The following is a 16,006-nucleotide window of genomic DNA, read 5'->3' on the forward strand; positions in this document are numbered from 1 at the left end:
TCTGCTGTTCCAGCTCTCTCTGCCTCTTAACTTCCTGTTGTTGTTGACAGGCTCTATGACAGTAGGAGACCTGGTGATGGTGAATGGTCTGCTGTTCCAGCTCTCTCTGCCTCTTAACTTCCTGTTGTTGTTGACAGGCTCTATGACAGTAGGAGACCTGGTGATGGTGAATGGTCTGCTGTTCCAGCTCTCTCTGCCTCTTAACTTCCTGTTGTTGTTGACAGGCTCTATGACAGTAGGAGACCTGGTGATGGTGAATGGTCTGCTGTTCCAGCTCTCTCTGCCTCTTAACTTCCTGTTGTTGTTGACAGGCTCTATGACAGTAGGAGACCTGGTGATGGTGAATGGTCTGCTGTTCCAGCTCTCTCTGCTTAACTCTTAACTCTATGACAGTAGGAGACCTGTTGGTGAATGTCTTGACAGGCTCTATGACAGGTAGGAGACCTGGTGATGGTGAATGGTCTGCTGTTCCAGCTCTCTCTGCCTCTTAACTTCCTGTTGTTGTTGACAGGCTCTATGACAGTAGGAGACCTGGTGATGGTGAATGGTCTGCTGTTCCAGCTCTCTCTGCCTCTTAACTTCCTGTTGTTGTTGACAGGCTCTATGACAGTAGGAGACCTGGTGATGGTGAATGGTCTGCTGTTCCAGCTCTCTCTGCCTCTTAACTTCCTGTTGTTGTTGACAGGCTCTATGACAGTAGGAGACCTGGTGATGGTGAATGGAATGCTGTTCCAGCTCTCTCTGCCTCTTAACTTCCTGTTGTTGTTGACAGGCTCTATGACAGTAGGAGACCTGGTGATGGTGAATGGTCTGCTGTTCCAGCTCTCTCTGTCTCTTAACTTCCTGTTGTTGTTGACAGGCTCTATGACAGTAGGAGACCTGGTGATGGTGAATGGTCTGCTCTTCCAGCTCTCTCTGTCTCTTAACTTCCTGTTGTTGTTGACAGGCTCTATGACAGTAGGAGACCTGGTGATGGTGAATGGTCTGCTGTTCCAGCTCTCTCTGCCTCTTAACTTCCTGGGCACCGTGTACAGAGAGACACGCCAGGCCCTGATCGACATGAATACACTCTTCACACTGCTCAGTGTTGACACCAAGATTAAGGTAACACACAACAAGATCAAGGTAACACAAGGTTTCCTAAGGGTTAAGTTCTATACTTTTTGTCCAGTTCTAGAACACTGTAATTACTGACTAGCTGTACACAGTATTCCTAAAGGTTCTATACTTATAGTCCAGTTCTAGAACACTGTAATTACTGACTAGCTGCACACAGTATTCCTATAGGTTCTATACTTTTAGTCCAGTTCTAGAACACTGTAATTACTGACTATCTGCACACAGTATTCCTAAAGGTTCTATACGTATAGTCCAGTTCTAGAACACTGTAATTACTGACTAGCTGCACACAGTATTCCTAAAGGTTCTATACTTCTAGTCCAGTTCTAGAACACTGTAATTACTGACTAGATGCACACAGTATTCCTAAAGGTTCTATACTTATAGTCCAGTTCTAGAACACTGTAATTACTGACTAGCTGCACACAGTATTCCTAAAGGTTCTATACTTATAGTCCAGTTCTAGAACACTGTAATTACTGAGTAGCTGCACACAGTATTCCTAAAGGTTCTATACGTATAGTCCAGTTCTAGAACACTGTAATTACTGACTAGCTGCACACAGTATTCCTAAAGGTTCTATACTTATAGTCCAGTTCTAGAACACTGTAATTACTGACTATATGCACACAGTATTCCTAAAGGTTCTATACTTATAACCCAGTTCTAGAACACTGTAATTACTGACTAGCTGCACACAGTAATCCTAAAGGTCCTATACTTATAGTCCAGTTCCTCTCCTCTGTCTATAGGAGAAGGAGTTGGCCTCTGCCCTCCTTGTGACCCCCTCCACCTCCCCAGGAGGGTTAGAGGTCAGGGGTTAGGGGTAAGTCTGTAGTAGTTAGTCCTAACTCTCCTGTCTCTCTACTCTAGGAAAGAGAGCTGGCCCCTCCTCTCTCCGTCACCCCTCAAGAAGCCACCATCAGGTTTGAGGATGTCTACTTTGAGTACCTGGAAGGACAGAAGGTTCTAGAGGGCGTCTCCTTCCAGGTGCCGGCTGGGAAGAAGGTGGCCATCGTAGGAGGGAGCGGATCAGGGTAAGCTCTCGTTTAGAAAGGCCATGACCTGTCTGAAATGGTCGTATGAAGTGCACTGGTCAACAGTAGGGTTGCACATTTCTGGTAGCTTTCTCAAAGTCCCTGGAATTGTGAGGGAATAACCAGGAAATCCAGAATCGTTCAAGCAGGATTTCTGGAGAACCAGGACATTTTGGGAATGTTTCCAGTGTTCATCTGTAACATCCTGGTCTGGCCGTGTCTGATTGTCCATGTTTACATGCTCACAGTATTCCACAATGTAGCTCATATCCCGCTTAAGGTCTTATTCAGGATAAGCTGTTTACATGCACCGTTGATATCCTGTTCACAAGTATCCCTATAACCCTGAGTAAACAGAATATTCCTCATTGAAGTTCATATAGGTTAAATGGAATAGTAACTGAAGTCTGGACACTGACTGTCGGCCTATGACCTCACCTGTAGGTGTATGGCTTCACCTGCAGGCCTATGAACTCACCTGTAGGCCTATGACCTCACCTGTAGGCCTTTGACCTCACCTGTAGGCCTTTGACCTCACCTGTAGGCCTATGAACTCACCTGTAGGTCTATGACCTCACCTGTAGGCCTATGACCTCACCTGTAGGCCTATGACCTCACCTGTAGGCCTTTGACCTCACCTGTAGGCCTTTGACCTCACCTGTAGGCCTATGACCTCACCTGTAGGTGTATGGCTTCACCTGTAGGCCTATGACCTCACCTGTAGGTCTATGACCTCACCTGTAGGCCTATGACCTCACCTGTAGGTGTATGGCTTCACCTGTAGGCCTATGACCTCACCTGTAGGCCTATGACCTCACCTGTAGGTGTATGGCTTCACCTGTAGGCCTATGACCTCACCTGTAGGCCTATGAACTCACCTGTAGCCCTTTGACCTCACCTGTAGGCCTATGACCTCACCTGTAGGCCTATGACCTCACCTGTAGGTCTATGAACTCACCTGTAGGCCTATGAACTCACCTGTAGGCCTATGACCTCACCTGTAGGCCTATGACCTCACCTGTAGGCCTTTGACCTCACCTGTAGGCCTATGACCTCACTTGTAGGTCTATGAACTCACCCGTAGGCCTTTGACCTCACCCGTAGACCTATGACCTCACCTGTAGGTCTATGAACTCACCTGTAGGCCTATGAACTCACCTGTAGGCCTTTGACCTCACCTGTAGACCTATGACCTCACCTGTAGACCTATGACCTCACCTGTAGGCCTTTGACCTCACCTGTAGACCTATGACCTCACCTGTAGGTCTATGACCTCACCTGTAGACCTATAACCTCACCTGTAGGCCTATGACCTCACTTGTAGACCTATGACCTCACCTGTAGGTCTATGAACTCACCTGTAGGTATATGACCTCACCTGTAGGCCTTTGACCTCACACATGTAGAGTAATATGTTATTAATTCCTGTAGAATGATGCATTTCTTGCAGTAAAAGGATACAACAAATGTGCATTTTGTCTCAGGAACAGTAGTGGAGAAATATGCAAAAGCACGGTTAATGTGTCATCTTTGACTCTGTTATGCACACCGTATTTCAACCGTATTTCAACCCCACACCGTATTTCAACCGTATTTCAACCCCACACCGTATTTCAACCCCACACCGTATTTCAACCCCACACCGTATTTCAACCCCACACCGTATTTCAACCCCACACCGTATTTCAACCCCACACCGTATTTCAACCCCACACCGTATTTCAACCCCACACACCGTATTTCAACCCCACACCGTATTTCAACCCCACACCGTATTTCAACCCCACACACCGTATTTCATCCCCACACCGTATTTCAACCGTATTTCAACCGTATTTCAACCCCACACCGTATTTCAACCCCACACCGTATTTCAACCCCACACCGTATTTCAACCCCACACCGTATTTCAACCCCACACCGTATTTCAACCGTATTTCAACCGTATTTCAACCCTATTTCAACCGTATTTCAACCCCACACCGTATTTCAACCCCACACCGTATTTCAACCCCACACCGTATTTCAACCCCACACCGTATTTCAACCCCACACCGTATTTCAACCCCACACACCGTATTTCAACCCCACACCGTATTTCAACCCCACACACTGTATTTCAACCCCACACCGTATTTCAACCCCACACCGTATTTCAACCCCACACCGTATTTCAACCCCACACACCGTATTTCAACCCCACACCGTATTTCAACCCCACACCGTATTTCAACCCCACACTGTATTTCAACCACACCGTATTTCAACCCCACACCGTATTTCAACCACATCAAATATGTCTTATCAGAAACATGTTCAATCGTTTTCTCAGCTTTTGATTTCCTTAAAATCGGTCAAACTGATGACATTTGACATGTTGCACAGGACCAATCTTTCCGCTGTTTTGGATGCTGTTGAGTTTTCTCCCGGTTCCTGATGGAAACAGACAACTTTACCGGTGTTAACTACATTACTAATTTATTCATTCTCGGTGTTAACTACATTACTAATGAATTCATTCTCTCGGTGTTAACTACATTACTAATGAATTCATTCTCTCGGTGTTAACTACATTACTAATGAATTCATTCTCTCGGTGTTAACTACATTACTAATGAATTCATTCTCTCGGTGTTAACTACATTACTAATGAATTCATTCTCTCTGTGTTAACTACATTACTAATTAATTCATTCTCTGTGTTAACTACATTACTAATGAATTCATTATCTGGTGTTCCTAGCTCCAACAGTATAATGATGGTGTTCCTAGCTCCAACAGTGTAATGCTGGTGTTCCTAGCTCCAACAGTGTAATGCTGGTGTTCCTAGCTCCAACAGTGTAGTGATGGTGTTCCTAGCTCCAACAGTGTAATGCTGGTGTTTCTAGCTCCAACAGTGTAGTGCTGGTGTTCCTAGCTCCAACAGTATAATGATGGTGTTCCTAGCTCCAACAGTGTAATGCTGGTGTTCCTAGCTCCAACAGTGTAGTGCTGGTGTTTCTAGCTCCAACAGTGTAGTGCTGGTGTTCCTAGCTCCAACAGTGTAATGCTGGTGTTTCTAGCTCCAACAGTGTAGTGCTGGTGTTCCTAGCTCCAACAGTATAATGATGGTGTTCCTAGCTCCAACAGTAATGCTGGTGTTTCTAGCTCCAACAGTGTAATGCTGGTGTTCCTAGCTCCAACAGTGTAATGATGGTGTTCCTAGCTCCAACAGTAATGCTGGTGTTTCTAGCTCCAACAGTGTAATGATGGTGTTCCTAGCTCCAACAGTAATGCTGGTGTTTCTAGCTCCAACAGTAATGCTGGTGTTCATAGCTCCAACAGTAATGCTGGTGTTCCTAGCTCCAACAGAGTAATGCTGGTGTTCCTAGCTCCAACAGTGTAGTGATGGTGTTCCTAGCTCCAACAGTAATGCTGGTGTTCATAGCTCCAACAGTAATGCTGGTGTTTCTAGCTCCAACAGAGTAATGCTGGTGTTCCTAGCTCCAACAGTATAATGATGGTGTTTCTAGCTCCAACAGTAATGCTGGTGTTCATAGCTCCAACAGTAATGCTGGTGTTTCTAGCTCCAACAGTAATGCTGGTGTTCCTAGCTCCAACAGAGTAATGCTGGTGTTCCTAGCTCCAACAGTGTAATGATGGTGTTCCTAGCTCCAACAGTAATGCTGGTGTTTCTAGCTCCAACAGTGTAATGCTGGTGTTCCTAGCTCCAACAGTGTAATGATGGTGTTCCTAGCTCCAACAGTAATGCTGGTGTTTCTAGCTCCAACAGTGTAATGATGGTGTTCCTAGCTCCAACAGTAATGCTGGTGTTTCTAGCTCCAACAGTAATGCTGGTGTTCCTAGCTCCAACAGTGTAATGCTGGTGTTCCTAGCTCCAACAGTGTAATGATGGTGTTCCTAGCTCCAACAGTGTAATGCTGGTGTTCCTAGCTCCAACAATGTAATGCTGGTGTTCCTAGCTCCAACAGAGTAATGATGGTGTTCCTAGCTCCAACAGAGTAATGATGGTGTTCCTAGCTCCAACAGTGTAATGCTGGTGTTCCTAGCTCCAACAGAGTAATGATGGTGTTCCTAGCTCCAACAGAGTAATGCTGGTGTTCATAGCTCCAACAGAGTAATGCTGGTGTTCCTAGCTCCAACAGTGTAATGCTGGTGTTCCTAGCTCCAACAGTAATGATGGTGTTTCTAGCTCCAACAGTGTAATGCTGGTGTTCATAGCTCCAACAGTGTAATGATGGTGTTCCTAGCTCCAACAGTGAAATGCTGGTGTTCCTAGCTCCAACAGAGTAATGCTGGTGTTCCTAGCTCCAACAGTGTAGTGATGGTGTTTCTAGCTCCAACAGTAATGATGGTGTTCCTAGCTCCAACAGTGAAATGCTGGTGTTCCTAGCTCCAACAGAGTAATGCTGGTGTTCCTAGCTCCAACAGTGTAATGCTGGTGTTCCTAGCTCCAACAGTGTAGTGCTGGTGTTCCTAGCTCCAACAGTAATGCTGGTGTTCCTAGCTCCAACAGTGTAGTGATGGTGTTCCTAGCTCCAACAGTGTAATGCTGGTGTTCCTAGCTCCAACAGTGTAGTGATGGTGTTCCTAGCTCCAACAGTATAATGATGGTGTTCCTAGCTCCAACAGTATAATGCTGGTGTTTCTAGCTCCAACAGTGTAATGATGGTGTTCCTAGCTCCAACAGAGTAATGATGGTGTTCCTAGCTCCAACAGTATAATGCTGGTGTTCCTAGCTCCAACAGTGTAATGATGGTGTTCCTAGCTCCAACAGTGTAATGCTGAATGTTTCAGGAAGAGCACCATAGTAACCATGGTTCTGTGTTTCAGGAAGAGCACCATAGTAACCATGGTTATGTGTTGTTTCAGGAAGAGCACCATAGTAACCATGGTTCTGTGTTGTTTCAGGAAGAGCACCATAGTAACCATGGTTCTGTGTTGTTTCAGGAAGAGCACCATAGTAACCACGGTTCTGTGTTTCAGGAAGAGCACCATAGTAACCATGGTTCTGTGTTGTTTCAGGAAGAGCACCATAGTAACCACGGTTCTGTGTTTCAGGAAGAGCACCATAGTAACCACGGTTCTGTGTTTCAGGAAGAGCACCATAGTAACCATGGTTCTGTGTTTCAGGAAGAGCACCATAGTAACCATGGTTCTGTGTTGTTTCAGGAAGAGCACCATAGTAACCATGGTTCTGTGTTTCAGGAAGAGCACCATAGTAACCATGGTTCTGTGTTTCAGGAAGAGCACCATAGTAATCATGGTTCTGTGTTTCAGGAAGAGCACCATAGTAATCATGGTTCTGTGGTGTTTCAGGAAGAGCACCATAGTAACCATGGTTCTGTGTTGTTTCAGGAAGAGCACCATAGTAACCATTGTTCTGTGTTTCAGGAAGAACACCATAGTAACCATGGTTCTGTGTTTCAGGAAGAGCACCATAGTAATCATGGTTCTGTGGTGTTTCAGGAAGAGCACCATAGTAACCATGGTTCTGTGTTGTTTCAGGAAGAGCACCATAGTAACCATTGTTCTGTGTTTCAGGAAGAGCACCATAGTAATCATGGTTCTGTGGTGTTTCAGGAAGAGCACCATAGTAACCATGGTTCTGTGGTGTTTCAGGAAGAGCACCATAGTAACCATGGTTCTGTGTTTCAGGAAGAGCACCATAGTAACCATGGTTCTGTGTTGTTTCAGGAAGAGCACCATAGTAACCATGGTTCTGTGGTGTTTCAGGAAGAGCACCATAGTAACCATGGTTCTGTGTTTCAGGAAGAGCACCATAGTAACCATGGTTCTGTGTTTCAGGAAGAGCACCATAGTAACCATGGTTCTGTGTTTCAGGAAGAGCACCATAGTAACCATGGTTCTGTGTTTCAGGAAGAGCACCATAGTAACCATGGTTCTGTGTTTCAGGAAGAGCACCATAGTAATCATGGTTCTGTGGTGTTTCAGGAAGAGCACCATAGTAACCATGGTTCTGTGTTGTTTCAGGAAGAGCACCATAGTAACCATTGTTCTGTGTTTCAGGAAGAACACCATAGTAACCATGGTTCTGTGTTTCAGGAAGAGCACCATAGTAATCATGGTTCTGTGGTGTTTCAGGAAGAGCACCATAGTAACCATGGTTCTGTGTTGTTTCAGGAAGAGCACCATAGTAACCATTGTTCTGTGTTTCAGGAAGAGCACCATAGTAATCATGGTTCTGTGGTGTTTCAGGAAGAGCACCATAGTAACCATGGTTCTGTGGTGTTTCAGGAAGAGCACCATAGTAACCATGGTTCTGTGTTTCAGGAAGAGCACCATAGTAACCATGGTTCTGTGTTGTTTCAGGAAGAGCACCATAGTAACCATGGTTCTGTGGTGTTTCAGGAAGAGCACCATAGTAACCATGGTTGTGTGTTTCAGGAAGAGCACCATAGTAACCATGGTTCTGTGTTTCAGGAAGAGCACCATAGTAACCATGGTTCTGTGTTTCAGGAAGAGCACCATAGTAACCATGGTTCTGTGTTTCAGGAAGAGCACCATACTAATGGTTCTGTGTTTCAGGAAGAGCACCATAGTAATCATGGTTCTGTGTTTCAGGAAGAGCACCATAGTAATCATGGTTCTGTGGTGTTTCAGGAAGAGCACCATAGTAACCATGGTTCTGTGTTGTTTCAGGAAGAGCACCATAGTAACCATTGTTCTGTGTTTCAGGAAGAACACCATAGTAACCATGGTTCTGTGTTTCAGGAAGAGCACCATAGTAATCATGGTTCTGTGGTGTTTCAGGAAGAGCACCATAGTAACCATGGTTCTGTGTTGTTTCAGGAAGAGCACCATAGTAACCATTGTTCTGTGTTTCAGGAAGAGCACCATAGTAATCATGGTTCTGTGGTGTTTCAGGAAGAGCACCATAGTAACCATGGTTCTGTGTTGTTTCAGGAAGAGCACCATAGTAACCATGGTTCTGTGTTGTTTCAGGAAGAGCACCATAGTAACCATTGTTCTGTGTTTCAGGAAGAACACCATAGTAACCATGGTTCTGTGTTTCAGGAAGAGCACCATAGTAATCATGGTTCTGTGGTGTTTCAGGAAGAGCACCATAGTAACCATGGTTCTGTGTTGTTTCAGGAAGAGCACCATAGTAACCATTGTTCTGTGTTTCAGGAAGAGCACCATAGTAATCATGGTTCTGTGGTGTTTCAGGAAGAGCACCATAGTAACCATGGTTCTGTGGTGTTTCAGGAAGAGCACCATAGTAACCATGGTTCTGTGTTTCAGGAAGAGCACCATAGTAACCATGGTTCTGTGTTGTTTCAGGAAGAGCACCATAGTAACCATGGTTCTGTGTTGTTTCAGGAAGAGCACCATAGTAACCATTGTTCTGTGTTTCAGGAAGAACACCATAGTAACCATGGTTCTGTGTTTCAGGAAGAGCACCATAGTAATCATGGTTCTGTGGTGTTTCAGGAAGAGCACCATAGTAACCATGGTTCTGTGGTGTTTCAGGAAGAGCACCATAGTAACCATTGTTCTATGTTTCAGGAAGAGCACCATAGTAATCATGGTTCTGTGGTGTTTCAGGAAGAGCACCATAGTAACCATGGTTCTGTGGTGTTTCAGGAAGAGCACCATAGTAACCATGGTTCTGTGTTTCAGGAAGAGCACCATAGTAACCATGGTTCTGTGTTGTTTCAGGAAGAGCACCATAGTAACCATGGTTCTGTGGTGTTTCAGGAAGAGCACCATAGTAACCATGGTTCTGTGTTTCAGGAAGAGCACCATAGTAACCATGGTTCTGTGTTTCAGGAAGAGCACCATAGTAACCATGGTTCTGTGTTTCAGGAAGAGCACCATAGTAACCATGGTTCTGTGTTTCAGGAAGAGCACCATAGTAACCATGGTTCTGTGTTTCAGGAAGAGCACCATAGTAATCATGGTTCTGTGGTGTTTCAGGAAGAGCACCATAGTAACCATGGTTCTGTGGTGTTTCAGGAAGAGCACCATAGTAACCATGGTTCTGTGTTGTTTCAGGAAGAGCACCATAGTAACCATTGTTCTGTGTTTCAGGAAGAACACCATAGTAACCATGGTTCTGTGTTTCAGGAAGAGCACCATAGTAATCATGGTTCTGTGGTGTTTCAGGAAGAGCACCATAGTAACCGAAGTTCTGTGTTGTTTCAGGAAGAGCACCATAGTAACCATTGTTCTGTGTTTCAGGAAGAGCACCATAGTAATCATGGTTCTGTGGTGTTTCAGGAAGAGCACCATAGTAACCATGGTTCTGTGTTGTTTCAGGAAGAGCACCATAGTAACCATGGTTCTGTGGTGTTTCAGGAAGAGCACCATAGTAACCATGGTTCTGTGTTTCAGGAAGAGCACCATAGTAACCATGGTTCTGTGTTTCAGGAAGAGCACCATAGTAACCATGGTTCTGTGTTTCAGGAAGAGCACCATACTAATGGTTCTGTGTTTCAGGAAGAGCACCATAGTAATCATGGTTCTGTGTTTCAGGAAGAGCACCATAGTAATCATGGTTCTGTGGTGTTTCAGGAAGAGCACCATAGTAACCATGGTTCTGTGTTGTTTCAGGAAGAGCACCATAGTAACCATTGTTCTGTGTTTCAGGAAGAACACCATAGTAACCATGGTTCTGTGTTTCAGGAAGAGCACCATAGTAATCATGGTTCTGTGGTGTTTCAGGAAGAGCACCATAGTAACCATGGTTCTGTGTTGTTTCAGGAAGAGCACCATAGTAACCATTGTTCTGTGTTTCAGGAAGAGCACCATAGTAATCATGGTTCTGTGGTGTTTCAGGAAGAGCACCATAGTAACCATGGTTCTGTGGTGTTTCAGGAAGAGCACCATAGTAACCATGGTTCTGTGGTGTTTCAGGAAGAGCACCATAGTAACCATGGTTCTGTGTTTCAGGAAGAGCACCATAGTACCCATGGTTCTGTGTTTCAGGAAGAGCACCATAGTAATCATGGTTCTGTGTTTCAGGAAGAGCACCATAGTAATCATGGTTCTGTGGTGTTTCAGGAAGAGCACCATAGTAACCATGGTTCTGTGTTTCAGGAAGAGCACCATAGTAACCATGGTTCTGTGTTGTTTCAGGAAGAGCACCATAGTAACCATGGTTCTGTGTTTCAGGAAGAGCACCATACTAATGGTTCTATGTTGTTTCAGGAAGAGCACCATAGTAACCATGGTTCTGTGTTGTTTCAGGAAGAGCACCATACTAATGGTTCTATGTTGTTTCAGGAAGAGCACCATACTAATGGTTCTATGTTGTTTCAGGAAGAGCACCATAGTAACCATGGTTCTGTGTTTCAGGAAGAGCACCATAGTAACCATGGTTCTGTGTTTCAGGAAGAGCACCATAGTAACCATGGTTCTGTGTTTCAGGAAGAGCACCATAGTAACCATGGTTCTGTGTTTCAGGAAGAGCACCATAGTAACCATGGTTCTGTGGTGTTTCGGGAAGAGCACCATAGTAACCATGGTTCTGTGGTGTTTCAGGAAGAGCACCATAGTAACCATGGTTCTGTGTTTCAGGAAGAGCACCATAGTAACCATGGTTCTGTGTTTCAGGAAGAGCACCATAGTAACCATGGTTCTGTGTTGTTTCAGGAAGAGCACCATAGTAACCATGGTTCTGTGTTTCAGGAAGAGCACCATAGTAACCATGGTTCTGTGTTTCAGGAAGAGCACCATAGTAACCATGGTTCTGTGTTTCAGGAAGAGCACCATAGTAACCATGGTTCTGTGTTTCAGGAAGAGCACCATAGTAATCATGGTTCTGTGTTTCAGGAAGAGCACCATAGTAATCATGGTTCTGTGTTTCAGGAAGAGCACCATACTAATGGTTCTGTGGTGTTTCAGGAAGAGCACCATAGTAACCATGGTTCTGTGTTTCAGGAAGAGCACCATAGTAACCATGGTTCTGTGTTGTTTCAGGAAGAGCACCATAGTAACCATTGTTCTGTGTTTCAGGAAGAACACCATAGTAACCATGGTTCTGTGTTTCAGGAAGAGCACCATAGTAATCATGGTTCTGTGGTGTTTCAGGAAGAGCACCATAGTAACCATGGTTCTGTGGTGTTTCAGGAAGAGCACCATAGTAACCATGGTTCTGTGTTTCAGGAAGAGCACCATAGTAACCATGGTTCTGTGTTGTTTCAGGAAGAGCACCATAGTAACCATGGTTCTGTGTTTCAGGAAGAGCACCATAGTAACCATGGTTCTGTGTTTCAGGAAGAGCACCATACTAATGGTTCTGTGTTTCAGGAAGAGCACCATAGTAATCATGGTTCTGTGTTTCAGGAAGAGCACCATAGTAATCATGGTTCTGTGTTTCAGGAAGAGCACCATAGTAATCATGGTTCTGTGTTTCAGGAAGAGCACCATACGAATGGTTCTGTGGTGTTTCAGGAAGAGCACCATAGTAACCATGGTTCTGTGTTTCAGGAAGAGCACCATAGTAACCATGGTTCTGTGTTGTTTCAGGAAGAGCACCATAGTAACCATGGTTCTGTGTTTCAGGAAGAGCACCATACTAATGGTTCTATGTTGTTTCAGGAAGAGCACCATACTAATGGTTCTATGTTGTTTCAGGAAGAGCACCATAGTAACCATGGTTCTGTGTTGTTTCAGGAAGAGCACCATACTAATGGTTCTATGTTGTTTTAGGAAGAGCACCATACTAATGGTTCTATGTTGTTTCAGGAAGAGCACCATAGTAACCATGGTTCTGTGTTGTTTCAGGAAGAGCACCATACTAATGGTTCTATGTTGTTTCAGGAAGAGCACCATACTAATGGTTCTATGTTGTTTCAGGAAGAGCACCATAGTAACCATGGTTCTGTGTTTCAGGAAGAGCACCATAGTAACCATGGTTCTGTGTTTCAGGAAGAGCACCATAGTAACCATGGTTCTGTGTTGTTTCAGGAAGAGCACCATAGTAACCATGGTTCTGTGTTTCAGGAAGAGCACCATAGTAACCATGGTTCTGTGTTTCAGGAAGAGCACCATAGTAACCATGGTTCTGTGTTTCAGGAAGAGCACCATAGTAATCATGGTTCTGTGTTTCAGGAAGAGCACCATAGTAATCATGGTTCTGTGGTGTTTCAGGAAGAGCACCATAGTAACCATGGTTCTGTGTTTCAGGAAGAGCACCATAGTAATCATGGTTCTGTGGTGTTTCAGGAAGAGCACCATAGTAACCATGGTTCTGTGTTGTTTCAGGAAGAGCACCATAGTAACCATTGTTCTGTGTTTCAGGAAGAACACCATAGTAACCATGGTTCTGTGTTTCAGGAAGAGCACCATAGTAATCATGGTTCTGTGGTGTTTCAGGAAGAGCACCATAGTAACCATGGTTCTGTGGTGTTTCAGGAAGAGCACCATAGTAACCATGGTTCTGTGTTTCAGGAAGAGCACCATAGTAACCATGGTTCTGTGTTGTTTCAGGAAGAGCACCATAGTAACCATGGTTCTGTGGTGTTTCAGGAAGAGCACCATAGTAACCATGGTTCTGTGTTTCAGGAAGAGCACCATAGTAACCATGGTTCTGTGTTTCAGGAAGAGCACCATAGTAACCATGGTTCTGTGTTTCAGGAAGAGCACCATAGTAACCATGGTTCTGTGTTTCAGGAAGAGCACCATACTAATGGTTCTGTGTTTCAGGAAGAGCACCATAGTAATCATGGTTCTGTGTTTCAGGAAGAGCACCATAGTAATCATGGTTCTGTGTTTCAGGAAGAGCACCATAGTAATCATGGTTCTGTGTTTCAGGAAGAGCACCATAGTAACCATGGTTCTGTGTTTCAGGAAGAGCACCATAGTAACCATGGTTCTGTGTTGTTTCAGGAAGAGCACCATAGTAACCATGGTTCTGTGTTTCAGGAAGAGCACCATACTAATGGTTCTATGTTGTTTCAGGAAGAGCACCATACTAATGGTTCTATGTTGTTTCAGGAAGAGCACCATAGTAACCATGGTTCTGTGTTTCAGGAAGAGCACCATAGTAACCATGGTTCTGTGTTTCAGGAAGAGCACCATAGTAACCATGGTTCTGTGTTTCAGGAAGAGCACCATAGTAACCATGGTTCTGTGGTGTTTCAGGAAGAGCACCATAGTAACCATGGTTCTGTGGTGTTTCAGGAAGAGCACCATAGTAACCATGGTTCTGTGTTTCAGGAAGAGCACCATAGTAACCATGGTTCTGTGTTGTTTCAGGAAGAGCACCATAGTAACCATGGTTCTGTGGTGTTTCAGGAAGGAAGAGCACCATAGTAACCATGGTTCTGTGTTTCAGGAAGAGCACCATAGTAACCATGGTTCTGTGTTTCAGGAAGAGCACCATAGTAACCATGGTTCTGTGTTTCAGGAAGAGCACCATAGTAACCATGGTTCTGTGTTTCAGGAAGAGCACCATAGTAATCATGGTTCTGTGTTTCAGGAAGAGCACCATAGTAATCATGGTTCTGTGTTTCAGGAAGAGCACCATAGTAATCATGGTTCTGTGGTGTTTCAGGAAGAGCACCATAGTAACCATGGTTCTGTGTTTCAGGAAGAGCACCATAGTAATCATGGTTCTGTGTTTCAGGAAGAGCACCATAGTAATCATGGTTCTGTGTTTCAGGAAGAGCACCATAGTAACCATGGTTCTGTGTTTCAGGAAGAGCACCATAGTAACCATGGTTCTGTGTTTCAGGAAGAGCACCATAGTAACCATGGTTCTGTGTTTCAGGAAGAGCACCATAGTAACCATGGTTCTGTGGTGTTTCAGGAAGAGCACCATAGTAACCATGGTTCTGTGGTGTTTCAGGAAGAGCACCATAGTAACCATGGTTCTGTGTTTCAGGAAGAGCACCATAGTAACCATGGTTCTGTGTTGTTTCAGGAAGAGCACCATAGTAACCATGGTTCTGTGGTGTTTCAGGAAGAGCACCATAGTAACCATGGTTCTGTGTTTCAGGAAGAGCACCATAGTAACCATGGTTCTGTGTTTCAGGAAGAGCACCATAGTAACCATGGTTCTGTGTTTCAGGAAGAGCACCATAGTAACCATGGTTCTGTGTTTCAGGAAGAGCACCATAGTAATCATGGTTCTGTGGTGTTTCAGGAAGAGCACCATAGTAATCATGGTTCTGTGTTTCAGGAAGAGCACCATAGTAATCATGGTTCTGTGGTGTTTCAGGAAGAGCACCATAGTAACCATGGTTCTGTGTTTCAGGAAGAGCACCATAGTAACCATGGTTCTGTGTTGTTTCAGGAAGAGCACCATAGTAACCATGGTTCTGTGTTTCAGGAAGAGCACCATAGTAACCATGGTTCTGTGTTTCAGGAAGAGCACCATACTAATGGTTCTATGTTGTTTTAGGAAGAGCACCATACTAATGGTTCTATGTTGTTTCAGGAAGAGCACCATAGTAACCATGGTTCTGTGTTGTTTCAGGAAGAGCACCATACTAATGGTTCTATGTTGTTTCAGGAAGAGCACCATACTAATGGTTCTATGTTGTTTCAGGAAGAGCACCATAGTAACCATGGTTCTGTGTTTCAGGAAGAGCACCATAGTAACCATGGTTCTGTGTTTCAGGAAGAGCACCATAGTAACCATGGTTCTGTGTTGTTTCAGGAAGAGCACCATAGTAACCATGGTTCTGTGTTTCAGGAAGAGCACCATAGTAACCATGGTTCTGTGTTTCAGGAAGAGCACCATAGTAACCATGGTTCTGTGTTTCAGGAAGAGCACCATAGTAATCATGGTTCTGTGTTTCAGGAAGAGCACCATAGTAATCATGGTTCTGTGGTGTTTCAGGAAGAGCACCATAGTAACCATGGTTCTGTGTTTCAGG

At 44.5% G+C, this 16,006-nt stretch overlaps 1 protein-coding gene across 1 annotated transcript in view; it reads left to right on the top strand.

The window, feature by feature from the left end:
- The window catches only part of LOC115123880 (iron-sulfur clusters transporter ABCB7, mitochondrial-like), a 96,232-nt gene that overhangs the window by 65,891 nt on the left and 14,335 nt on the right, over positions 1-16,006 (top strand). Inside the window, exons 6-7 of the mRNA XM_065019009.1 lie at positions 947-1,104; positions 1,993-2,156. Of these exons, the coding sequence (XP_064875081.1) occupies positions 947-1,104; positions 1,993-2,156 (322 nt within the window). The remainder of the gene's footprint in view (positions 1-946; positions 1,105-1,992; positions 2,157-16,006) is intronic.

This window comes from Oncorhynchus nerka, linkage group LG5 (assembly GCF_034236695.1).
Source record: "Oncorhynchus nerka isolate Pitt River linkage group LG5, Oner_Uvic_2.0, whole genome shotgun sequence".
Lineage (NCBI taxonomy): Eukaryota > Metazoa > Chordata > Actinopteri > Salmoniformes > Salmonidae > Oncorhynchus > Oncorhynchus nerka.